Source organism: Loxodonta africana, chromosome 9 (genome assembly GCF_030014295.1).
Source record: "Loxodonta africana isolate mLoxAfr1 chromosome 9, mLoxAfr1.hap2, whole genome shotgun sequence".
Lineage (NCBI taxonomy): Eukaryota > Metazoa > Chordata > Mammalia > Proboscidea > Elephantidae > Loxodonta > Loxodonta africana.
In genome coordinates this window covers 114,215,730-114,228,889 of record NC_087350.1, presented here as the reverse complement: position 1 = coordinate 114,228,889, position 13,160 = coordinate 114,215,730, and the positions used below count along the sequence as shown (strand labels likewise).

The 13,160-nt window shown below is 47.8% G+C and overlaps 1 protein-coding gene across 6 annotated transcripts in view; it reads right to left on the bottom strand.

Annotated features, from left to right (window-relative positions):
• The window catches only part of DOCK8 (dedicator of cytokinesis 8), a 216,811-nt gene that overhangs the window by 30,591 nt on the left and 173,060 nt on the right, over nt 1–13,160 (bottom strand). For all 6 annotated transcript variants that reach the window (XM_064290563.1, XM_064290562.1, XM_064290567.1 and 3 more), the window contains 7 exons: nt 13,018–13,147; nt 11,037–11,124; nt 6,725–6,821; nt 4,798–4,932; nt 3,377–3,529; nt 2,125–2,283; nt 300–400 (listed from right to left, as the gene is read on the bottom strand). In XM_064290563.1, coding sequence (XP_064146633.1) covers nt 300–400; nt 2,125–2,283; nt 3,377–3,529; nt 4,798–4,932; nt 6,725–6,821; nt 11,037–11,124; nt 13,018–13,147 — 863 coding nt within the window. The remainder of the gene's footprint in view (nt 1–299; nt 401–2,124; nt 2,284–3,376; nt 3,530–4,797; nt 4,933–6,724; nt 6,822–11,036; nt 11,125–13,017; nt 13,148–13,160) is intronic.

Here is a 13,160-nt window from a genome sequence, read left to right as displayed (position 1 = left end):
GGGTGGACTCGAACTGCCAACCTTTTATTTAGCTGCCAAGCACATTACCTATTTGCACCACCTGAGGAATTCAAAAAGTAGAAGGCAGTGCTGTAAAATAGGTTCCTCTCTTTGAATTAGGGAGATGTTTTTGAAAACTTGTATATAAAGCAACCCACTCTGAATGGTGAATTTCTCTTGGATGTCATTCAGAGCGGTGTATCCACACTGCCCGTGATAATCACGTTAGTAAAAACTCTGCAGTGACACATCCTAGACCCTCAAGTGACCCCCTCTTGATTTTTTTTTGAAAAGTTTACCTGTACATGAGATCCATAAGCATCTCAGGGTCTTCCTGAAATTCCCTCATTTTCACAGTGTCATATAAGATGCTATTCAGGTTGTACAGAAGTTCCTCCACCTGCAAAAAGCAGAAGTACCCAAACACCCTTGGCTTTGCAGTCTGTGGTAAGGAATTCAGATATCATTGGGAGTGCAAGGGGAAGCAGAGATCAGAGCTGCAGGGCATCTAGACTGGACTCTCTTGGCCTTCATCTTCACTGGGCCATTTGCTTCTGAGGCCCGGTATGTCCATGAACTAGCCTTGAATCCTTATATCTCCCTCGCCACCACATTTTGGTTTAAATTAGTTTCAGTTATTTGCAACCTGAAAAGTCCTAAACTCTACCCTTGAACATCAGGGCTTCTTATACTAAGTAGGAGGCAGCTTAGGACCTCGGCTTGGGTACCACTTCTCAGGAGTTTCCTGGATCTTCCCGCTGACTCAGAGTCTGAGAACCTCTTGGTACCACTTGTTCTTAATTACAAAAGCCAGCAGAGGGGCCACCAATGGATCCTAAAGCACAGAGAGGGTCAGAGACTCTGGCTCGGTCTGGGGACCCTGACAAGAGGCTCCGCTGCAGAACGTCCATCCTGCCCACTCTACACCAGCTGGCTTCGAAACTTTCTACCACTGCCCTGGGCTAGGGCATTGAAGAGCTCCATTCAACTGTCAGCATTTTGCTTAGTCTTACTGGTAAATATCTCTACATAAATGATGACACTAGATAGAGCCCATGGCTGAGAGGAAATGGAAGAGAAGAGAAGAGAAGAGGAAAAAGATTCTGAGAGGGAGGAAGCAACATTGCAGGCAGGACAGGAGAGACTCTGAGCAAATATGGCTTTTGGACCAAAGGAAGGAAGAAAAGCACTCACTCGTTCATGTAGTACACAATTAGAACCTTCTACACCTACTCCTTACTTACCAACTATCTCATTTTCCAACATTTCACATTTACGACAACAGTAAAAAATTTACTATCTATTTTGTGCATTAACAACATGTCTGGCAGTGACAGACACCGAGGTGCGAGGTAAGAGTAACACTGGCTATGATGGTTAAGGTTATGTGTCCACTTGCCTGGGCCATGATTCTCAGTGGTTTGGCAGTTATGTAATGCTGTACTTTGGCAGTTAAGTAATGACGTAGTCATCCTCCATTTTGTGACTCCATGGGTCACTATGAGTTAGAATCGACTTGACAGCAACAGGTTTGCTTTGATTTTGGTTTGATGGCCATCCTCCATTTTTGCATAACACCAATTTTCGTATAACAACTCAGTCTTTGGAACCTAACCATGTCAATAAGTGAGGAGTGGATGTACATAGTAGGCTGTAGATTAGGAGCTGGAGTTAAAAGAGAAATGAGACATGCTAGAACTCCATCAGGCTTTGTAACGGACATGGAAGAGAGTATTGTTCCCACAAATTTCCAAGAAGCCTAGTGGCTCAATGATTAAGTGCTTGGCTGCCAATCGAACGGTTAGCGGTTCGAGTGGCTCTATGGGAGAACAGAGTAGAACTGCCCCACAGGGTTTCCAAGGAGCAGTTGGTGGATTCCACCTGCCGACCTTTTGATTAGCAGCTGAGCTCTTGACCACTGTGCCACCAGGGCCCCTGTATATGTGTGTATGTGTATGTATATATATGCATATATATGTGTGTGTGTGTATACCACATATACATATATATAACCAGTTGCTTTTGGGCCAATTCCAACTCATGGCAACTATATACATGTATCTACAAATTTATAACTGGTTGATGCCAAACCCCGGAGAAGACCAGGCCTGGCCTTCAGGCTACCTGCGTGGGGAAAAGAGTGGTCTGCATGGCCGTGTCCTCTTCTGCATAGGCCAAAATCGTCCTCAAGGATCTTCTCAGGTGCTCCTCATTAAAGTCTTGTGCTTTGCCCACCAAAGATGCCAGGGACATGGTTACCTGCATCTTTACTCTTGCAAAGTTCTAGACCAGGAGGAAAAAAAAAAAAAAAAAGGAACAAAAAAGAGGCACTCAGCTGTTAGACAGGTGAAGACCATCGAGCCAGACACCAACAGCGGTCTGATGTTTCTCACAAGTCTCCCTGGCTTCCTTTTCTCTCAATGAAATACGAGCTGTGCTCTGTACAAGAGTCATCTGATTGTTTAAATGGATAGCGCTCCGACATAAATCATGCTTATACCGTTGGACTCCCTTTAAATTTTAATTTAGGATTGGGCTGCTGCCATGCTCGCTGGCTGGAATATTCCTACAAAGTTGGGCCACAGGATTTATCCTTTTTCGCCAAGGTTCTTCTTCTTAGGTCTTTATTTAAACTGCAGGGAGAAATGGCGTCTCCAGGGCAAGGATTACTGAGATTTCAGACTCTAGGCAGGCAGCCACTTCCTGTTCTCCCTTTCCTTCCAGGCCCATGGAAAAACACGGCTATCCCAAGGGTCCCCGAGGAATGTCCTAAAGACTTTCAAACAGTGATCCCTGATATATTCTGAGGACCCTGCCTTTCTACCATGGGCCAATTTATCTTCTACTGCCACTCAAGCATGTTCATGAACATGACCCCAAATGGAAATTCCAAAAGAACAGATCCAAATCTAGACATACACAAGCAAAGGTTGACTGCCGGCAACCCAGCTGAACTCCAAAGGCTGCTAAGCTTTGTTGGAAACCTGGGCCCAGCGGATACTGATGATTTGGAATTCTCTTCCACAGTCTCCTCTGCTGCCAGCCAATCAGAGTCTAGACTACAGACATCTTTGGAATTCTTAGCCTGTCTGTTGCATTTCCCTCCACAACTGATAGTTTTGAATCTACACAGATTCATTCATTTCCTGTTGAAATAGACCACTGGAAACCACTGTATTCCCCATCTTGATATTTCACTTTCAGATGCAAATTCAAACCAAAGATGGAGGCCATCTCTACACTCAATTCTTTCTTTCCCCCGGGACAGATGTAAACGGCAATACTGCAAACTTTGGCTTATTTTTTGCCTCTGGGTCAATGCCTTGCATTGACTCTGTCTGTGGACACCCGGTCCCCAGCGGGTCTGAGCTCTTACACTGACGGCTCCGAAGCTGAACCGCATGAGCAGGTAGAGGGTGGCGCAGGCTTGGCTCCGGGTGACGTCCATGCTGCTGCTGCAGTGATGCAGCACACGCTGGCACAGGTCCGCACACTGCTCCCCCTCCTCCTCGAACAGCAGGTCTCCGAACTAGGAGAGACACAGGGGCCGTCAGCCAGCACCTGGCACTCCGCCCGCTTGCTGCGCTAGAAGCCCGCTGAAGTGTGCAAATGTCTGCTTGGGAAAGCAGAAAGCCCAGAAGAGTTAACGCACAGGTCCGTAAACATAACGAGCCACCTGAGTCAGAAGACGGGCTGAAGCAACAGAGTCGACTCGAGATTTAGTTACGAATTGCACAACCAAAGTAAAAGCCAGTGGCTGACGAGTCGACTCCGACTCCTGGAAGACCCCACGTGTGTCAGAGTAGAACTGTGCTCCGTAGGGCTTTCAGTGGCTTGGTCTTTCAGAAGTAGATCGCCAGGCCGTTCTTCTGAGGCACCTGCAGGTGGACTCCAGCCTCCAACCTTTCAGTGAGCGGCTGAGGTTAGGTATTGCATTATTAACAGTACTGCCGGCCAGGCTGCATTCACTGGCGAAGTCACAGCTTTGAGGGGATTATCCTCAGTTTCTTGGGGCTCCTGGAAATGACTGGAGACTAGAAAGAAAGTGGCCTTGATGAGGGAGAGCAGGAGAATCCCACTGTCTAAATTTAAAAGATCCCATGCAGAAGGCACCAACCAAGGCTTTTAACAAAGGGGAAAACGTATCACCCCAGCACGTTTTACCTACGGATAATCTATATTCCTTAGGCTGTGGGAAGTTTCTTTCTAAATCTCCTGGCATTTTATGACCTGATATTTCGTGAGACTTATTAATAAGAGTCATGTGTAGGGCTTTCAACGCACTTGTCGTGTGCTGTCGAGTTGATCCTCACTCCTAGTGACCCTGTAGGACAGGGTAGAACTGCCCTGTAGGGTTTCCTAGGCTATAATCTTTATAGAAACAGATAGCCAGGTCTTTCTACTGTGGAGCCTCTGGGTGGGTTCCAAACGCCGACCTTTTGGTTACTAGATGAGCACTTAACCATTCTGCCACCAGGGCTCCTTTCATCACGCTTAGAGCAGATATTAAACAAGATAAAAGGCAAAGCTGCTTGACTGGCATCTGCACACACATCTTAGACCCTCCGTGAGCGGCTGTTGCAAATGTCTACGGCTGGGCCCACGTTCCAGGTGGGAGAGCCACTGTTTTCCTGCCTCGTGGTGACTTCCTATAGACTCGGTGCCTCTGCTGTCTCCTGGGAAGACATCCTGCCCCTTGATACACCCTGTGGGGTCTGGGTGCCCTGAAACAGATGGGTGAAGATAGACGAATGTCACTCATAATTAAGAGCCAGAAAACGAACAGCCCATGTTTACCTTAGCAATGAGAGCCCGGAGCGTGGCGAAGCAGTGCGTCAGGTACGTGGTGCTCTGATCACAGCTTAGAGAATTCACCAGGACCCTCAGGACACCTCCCAGCAGGTTGTCCTTACAGTCCAGAGCCGAGGTGGCCTGGGGGAATGGAAGAACAGCATGGCTGAGTCCTGCCTTCTGACGGCGCATCTGTCTCACGGGTTTGGTGAGCCACCACACTATCACCATCAACCATGACAGCTGAAGACATATTTCCATATGATCTCGTTCCAAAGCTGCCAGTTGATCTGGGATTTACACCTGATTCTGGGCTCCCCAGCTAAGTCATAGGGCACACTGCCCCATCCTGGGCCACAGCCTTTGGAATGTTCTTTCTTCCCATACAAGGCACAGCTTTTCTCTTTAAAGACACAACTGTGGGCTTCCCGATACAATAGGGGTTACTTGGTGGCAGCAATATTTCTAAATCAAGCTTATTTACGAGCTACCAAACAAACAAACAAAACCTGTTGCCATCCAGTTGATTCTGGCTCATGGCAACCCCATATATTACAGAGTAGACCTGTACTCCGTAGGGTTTTCTTGGCTGTAATCTTTATGGAAGCAGATCTCCAGGCCTTTCTTCCACAGCACTGCTGGGTGAATTTGAACCACCAATCTTTCAGTTAGTTGTTGTTGTTAGGTGACATTAAGTCGATTCTGACTCATAGTGACCCTATGTGACAGATCAGAACTGACCCTTGGGTTTTCTTGGTGGTAGTCTTTATGGAAGTAGATTGCCAGATCTTTCTTCTATGGAGCTGCTGGGCAAACTTGAACTGCCAACATTTTGGTTAGCAGCCAAGCGTTTAACCTTTGCACCACGCAGGGACCTCTTATCAGCTACAATAGGACTAAAAACACCATAACCCCCAAAACCCGTGGATGATGTCAATTAAGTTTCAGCTCTCTTTGAAAACTGTGAGTGCATTTTGGGACTGATGTTAGACATACAGCTGTCAAAGTAGTGTCATGTAAAGATGTAGTCTACGTGATATCAGGCATTTAAATTGTCAAAGGTATCGAAGTTACCAAAGATGCCACATTCTTTCTGTCTTAATTTTTCTATAATAATTACTTTGATTTTAGAAAACCTAAAAAGCTAGATAAGGAAGGTCGCACTGTGTTTTGACAGTATTTCTTCTAGCCCTAAAAATCAATACTAGATCTATTCTAATAAATGATTTCTCAGTGGAAACATTTTTCCACTGGGCTTAATTATTAAGTTCCAGTGGACTCATTTTTCTGCAGAACTAAAAGCCCGTTATTGCCGAGACTTGGGAGATTTGGAAACATCTACCTAGAAGATAAAATTAGGATGGTGAATTGTGTCACTGCAAAGTTCACAGTGACACCACTCTTCAGGCAAATACATGTGCACGGATACCTTCCCTTCCCTGAGTTGTGCCTGAAGCAGACATCATTAATCAAACTCAGCACTCTTTTCCTTGTAACCTAGCCCAGTCATAGCCTTACCTCCCAAACCAGGCAGGATTAACGGCTGCACCCACCCACTAGAGCTGACCCATCGGAAGAAACCTATTTGCCTTCCCTGTTCCAGATTCTGAACTATAAGCCCACCACCTACATTTATTATACGCTTGGTACACACTCTGGCGTATTTAACCACAAGGGCCAGCCAGCTTGACAAGCATCCAAACTGTTTCCAAGTGAACAGCAACTCAAAGAAGCCAGAAAAATGTTCAGTATCTGTGGAATTTGTAAGATGGACACTATTATAAACAGTAAATGTCCCAGCTTATATATATAAAAAAAAAAAAAGGCATTTTGGGATCATGCCTGTTTCTTTCACAATTCTGTATAAAGGATTCCTTATTAAACTCCTGTAAACACGTTCTTGTCGGGCCGATCAGGTGTTCTTTGGCCTCACCTGGATGATATTTTCCTGCATGTCCAGGATGATTAAATTCGCCTCGGTAGCCAGGTTGCCACTGATCAAGGCCTCTTGATCCAGCTCTGCCTTTGTCCTAAGATACAAAAAGAGATCAAAGTAAAGCCCATGTCAAACCTGGACACGGTCCAACGATGGCAATCTATGCACCAAAGTGTAAAGAAACCTCTAGAACAGTCAACCTCAAATAAAAACAAAGCAGCCAGCGACAGGTAACTGTGGAACGGCAGGCGTATTCTGCGATTGGCTAGTCAGGTTAGAAGGATGGTCTAGGTAGGCTCCAGGCCATTATCACCCTCACTGTTACTAACAATGATGGCAATCATAAAAACAACAAGAACGGAGAGAGGAACAATTACTGGTTGCTGCTAGCCATTAGGCTAGAGCATTGGGTTGTGGACTAGTGGCTGGGGCCATTCAGCATTTCCTGTGGAGAACAAGCTCTGGATCTGAACCACAGGCTGGAGACGGTGAGGCTGGGTGTGGTGTGAATTTGGCAAACGGTGATGCTACCCAGGGTACGGGATGCTTCCAAACTGGGTCAAGGAAATGTCCGGCTTCAGACTTAACAAAGACCACCTGGGGGTGTGGAGTCAAGCCTGGCCTTTCGTCACTCCTCTCCATTGGCTGGGTCCGTTTCCATGGGAACCCAGGCTGCCTCCCTGTGGGGTAGGTCAGCTACCACCCTGGTGGGGGTTGCTGATCACTACCTATGACCAGTTGCCATGGAGTCGACTCTACTCATGGCGACCACACGTGTGTCAGAGTAGAACGGTGCTCCATTGGATTTTCTTGGCTGAAATCTTTATGGAGGAAACCCTGGTGGCGTAGTGGTTAAGTGCTACGGCTGCTATCCAAAAGGTCGGCAGTTTGAATCTGCCAGGCGCTCCTTGGAAACTCTATGGGGCAGTTCTACTCTGTCCTATAGGGTCGCTATGAGTCGGAATCGACTCGACGGCACTGGGTTTAATCTTTATGGAAGCAGATTGCCAAGCCTTTTTTCCAAGGCACCTCTGGGTAGAGTCGAACTTCCAACCTTCTGTTTAGCAGCTGAGAGCCTTAACCAGTCTCACCAACAGGGACTCCCAATACCCACTAAACTACCCCATTGTGACTCATGGCGACCCCATGTGTTACAAAATAGAACTGTGCTTTTTCTTTTCCTTGACTGTAATTTTTTTTTTAATTGTGCTTTGAGTTTACAGCTCATTAGTTTCTCATACAAAAATATATACACACATTGTTATGTGACCGTAGTTGCTATCCCTATGGTATATCAGCACACTCCTCCTTTCTACCCCGATTTTCTGTGTGCATTCAACTGGCTCTTATCCCCTTCTGCCTTCTCATCTCACCTCCGGACAGGAGCTGCCCATTTAGTCTCATGTATCTACTTGAACTAAGAAGTACACTCTTCACGAATATCATCTTATGTTTTATAGTCCAGTCTAATCTTTATCTGAAGAGTTGCCTTCGGGAATGGTTTTCGTTCTGGGTTAACAGAGAGTCAGGGGTCCATGTCTTCCAGGATTCCTCTAGTCTCAGTCAGACCATTAAGTCTGGTCTGTTAAGTAGAATTTGAGTTCTGCACCTCACTTTTCTCCTGCTCCATCAGGGACTCTCCGTTGTGTTCCCTGTCAGGGTGGTCATCGGTTGCAGCCAGGTACCATCTAGTTCTTCTGGTCTCAGGCTGATGGAGTCTCTGGTTTATGAGGCTCTGTCTCTTGGGCTAATATTTTCCTTGACCCTTTGGTGTTCTTCATCCTCCTTTGTTTCAGGTGGGTTGGGACCAACTGATGCATCTTAAATGGCCACTCACCAGAGTTGGATGCAGAACATTTTCTTAATAAACTTCGTTATACCAATTGATCTAGAGGTCCCCTGAAACCTTCATAGGGTTTTCTGGACTGCAATCTTTATGGAAGCAGATTGCCAGGCCTTTTTCTGTGGTGTGTTTGAACCGCCAACTTTTTGGCTAGGAGCCAAGCGCAAACCACCCAGGGACTTCAAATTCCCAGTAAACCAAAAGAACAAGTCTCTCACCATCGAGTTGATTTTGACTCACAGTGACCCTGTAGGACAGAGTAGACCTGCCCCACAGGGTTTCCAAGGCTATAATCTTTATGAAAGCAGACTACCACCTCTTTTCCCATGGAGTGGCTGGTGAATTTGAACTGCAGAGCTTTCAGTTAGCAGCTAAGCACTTAATCACCAAGGCTCCTTCATTGCGCAGCCCATGACGGGAAATTACCTGGCACTGCTTTTCAATGAGGTTTCATTTTAAGGAATCAACGTTTGATGGCCTAGCTCATCTACCCTCATAAAACCCATGTGAGGCTGGAAAGGAACACTTCGTATCCCTGGCAAATGTAGTTGCCAGGAAGGGGTGTGTGAAGAGTTGACCTTCCCAAGATCTGCTGTGGCCACGATGTTGCCACAGGGGCTGGGACACCATGCATCAGCTCAGAAGTCTGGGACCAGGGCTGTCACTTAGTGGTTCTCTAGTCCCCTCAACCCAATTATGTACCCTTGTGGGCTCAAAATAAACCCTTGCGGGTGTGAAATGTTTTCACTGTTAGGATAGACTCTCCTGACCTGAGCTGCTGTACATTTTTTCCTCCACATTCTTCAAGTGATAGTCTTTGTGTGAAGTAAGTGAAATCTAAAAGCTGTTTTTTCTTAATTTACTGGTAAGTCACAGGAACCCTGGTAGTGCAGTGGTTAAGGCGCTGGGCTGCTAACTGAAAGGTTGGTGGTTTGAATCCACCAGCAGCTCCGTTGGGGAAAGATGTGGCTGTCTGCTTCCTTAAAGATTACTACCTTGGAAACCCTATGGCACAGTTCTACTCTGTCCCATAGGGTCGCTGTGAGTTGGAACTGCCTCAACGGCAACGGGTTTGGCTTTGATTGACGACAGCAACAACAACGTGAGAGAAAAAGCTATGGATCACAACGGTCCAACCCCACTGTGCATGGGGTTGCCATGAGCTTGATTTGACAGCAGCTAACGACGTAAGTGAAAAATACGCGTCGGATTTTGAAGACTTGGTACGAATGAAAGAATGTGAAATACCTCATTAGTAATTTTTGTATTGATTATATTTTGATGTATTGGGTTAGTAAAATATAAACCAAAACCAAACCCGTTGCTGTTGAGTCAATTCCGACTCACAGAGGCCCTACAGGACAGAGTAGAACTGCCCCATAGGGTTTCCAAGGCAATAATCTTCAAGGAAGCAGGCCACCACATCCTTCTCCCACAGAGCTGCTGGATACCTGCTGCTAACAGGAATAGGAGACATATGCTATCTAGTCAAACAAATTTAGTTTTAGTCTTCATATGTCTAATTTGTTGCATATATGAGATATAGATATATAGATCGATCGATCTATCTACTATCTATCCATCCATCCCTCCGTATATCCATCCATTGCTGTCTTCAGGTGCCGTTGAGCTGATTGACTCATAGTGGCTCCACGTGACAGAGTGGAACTGCCTCATAGGGTTGTCTGGGCTGTAATCTTCAGGAATGCAGATCCCCAGGTCTTTCTCCTGCAGAGCTGCTGTGTGAGTTCAAGCTGCCAGCCTTTCAGTTACCAGCTGAGCACTTAACCATTGCTATATATATACGTTATATGTATACACATAAAGTGTATAGTAAAGTCAAACAGGATTCTTCATTCTTTTTTCAATATTTTTTTCCTGATAAAAATACACATCCACTGTGGGAAAAATAGCCAAGAATAAAGAAGAAAACACTAATTACCTATATTTTCAACACTGAAGAAAACCACTGCTGCTATTTCCGTAAATTTCCTCCCAGCCTTTATGTAACTGCACACACGCAATTAGAGACTTGAGATGATGTGGCCCCCACCCGCCGTTTTTACAATTTCAAATAACACTGACATGAGTGTCTCTGAATGTCCACCTTTACACATGTCCCCCAGTAGAAATCTGGATTTGAAGTGATGTGTTCTTGTCCCCCTTACTCTGTTTCTCTGCCTTCCCCACCCCCAATGGCTGCTTTTGTCAAACTATCCAAGGTTGCTAGATATTAGTTTTTTTGAAATGTTTATCAATGTGTTACATTTTAAGAGCTGGAAGTCATAATTCCTTATGGTTTTGGTTATCCCGGGCCCCAGGGAGGAGCTGCATTCACACAGACACTGATGTTTTTATTTCCTACCCCTGGAAGGATGTCTTTGGTTGTTACAGTAACGCAAGCAGCCTGGGAAAAGTAGTTCTGGCCATTGGGGAAAAGCTGCACTACGACGCCGAGTGACTTACTTATCTAGCTTCTCATTAGCTTGCCGCCAATGTGTCTGCTCTTTCCGCCATCTCAGGTTCTCACTGAGGCCTGGAAATCGGTCATTCCCTAGGAGTTAAGAAAAGCACGAGAGGAATTTGATTAGCACGAGAGCCTCCCAGATAACCAGAAGTTCCGTAACAGAGCAGACTCAGCAGCTCTCCTCCCACTAATAGGTGGCCGTGCTGGATGCCCATGTTGTTTGGCCTGCTCTCTGATGGACAAGCTAAAGCTGCAAAAGAGCCCCTGCCCTGCCATTCCGGGGCACCGGGGAGCCCGTTTCTCATGAACAGAGGGTTCCTGTGAGGCTCTGGGTTTCCCACTGTCGTTGGAAAGGAAAGCGTTGGGGCTGAATGAGGGTGCCCCACCACCACTGAAAATGCGGAGCTGTCTCCAAGCGCCCCGCCATTGTGTCCCATGGAACAGGACAAGCTGTCTCTCTGTTCTAGTTGGAGCCCAGCCAACAAGCTGAAGGGACCTGAGCATTTTTCTATCTACAGCTCAGCCTTTTTCAGATTGTTCCGGGTGGGGTGGGGTCTCTGGGGGACTAGAACACTCTGAGATCATTTGGGGGACTGGCTTCCATCCTAAGAGTGCTCCCAAATGACTTGTTGGATAATCTTCAGACCAGAATTATCCACTTTCTTGGTCCTGACCTAGATTTTCATGGCGCCTCCATGTGTGTCAGAGTAGAACTGTGATCCATAGGGTTTTTAATGGCTGATTTTTTGGAAGTAAATTGCCAGGCCTTTCTTCCAAGGTGCCTCTGGGTGGACTTGAACCTCCAACCTTTATGTTTAGCAGCCAAGGACGTGAACCATTTGCAACACTCAGGGACTAGATAGTCTAGCTCAACTAGTCAAATGCCTCCAGAGAGGCTGCTGCTTTGACGGACACGACTCTACCTCATCCTACAACTCAGCTCTTGACCTTTTACAACCACAAGTGTGAGTCAGAAGACGCCATCTGGGGCCATTTCCAGTGTTCCTGTGCTCTCAGGACAGTAGCTCCCCCTCAGAGGAGCAGGGCTGACGTTCTGTACATCACTCTCTGAATCCCAGAACCTGCTGTCTCTCTGATGTTGCCATAACATCTGAAGGAAGTGGTGGTGCCTACTCACCCTGGGGACAGCCCTACCCACAAAGGGCTCAGAGCTCTTCACCAAAGCTCTGCAGGGCCGGCACTGCCCTCACTCACACACCTGGAGCCCCACCGCCACCCACGCACCTGGAGCCTCATCTCCTACCTGCACACCTAGAGTCCCCCACACCCACATCTGGAGCCTCATCTCCCACTCACACAGCTGGACCCTACTGCCACCCACACACCTGGAGCCCCACCCTACCTACACTACACACCGGGAGCCCCATCCTACCCCCACCCCTGGGCCTCATCTCTCACACACCTGGAGCCCCACCCCCACTCACACACCTGGAACCCCACATCTACCTGTACACCTGGAGCCCCAGCCTCACCCACACGCCTGGAGCCCCACCCCCACCCCACCCACACACCTGGAACCCCACCCTCACCCACCCACCTGGAGCCCCACTCCCGCTCCCACACCTGGAGCCCCACCTCTACCTGTACACCTGGAACCCCACCCTCACCCACCCACCTGGAGCCCCACCCCCACTCCCACACCTGGAGCCCCACCTCTACGTGTACACCTGGGGTCCCACCCTCACCCACATACCTGGAGCCCCACCCCACATACACTATGCATGGGAAGCCCCACCCCCACCCCACCCCTGGACCTCATCTCTCACCCACACACCTGGAGCCCCACCCTCACCCACATACCTGGAGCCCCACCCCACCTACACTATGCATGGGAAGCCCCACCCCCACCCCACCCCTGGACCTCATCTCTCACCCACACACCTGGAGCCCCACCCCCACCTCCACACCTGGAGCCCCACCCTAACCCACCCACCTGGAGCCCCACCCCCACCCACAAACCTGGAGTCCGGCGCCGCATCATCTCTCCTCGGGCCCCTTCCCCACGCAGCAGTGCCTCCTCCAGCCGGGCCTTGACGTCCCTGGACTTCTGCAGGACCTGGGTGCTGACCTTATCCGAGCTCTGCTTTCCCTGGACATGAGAG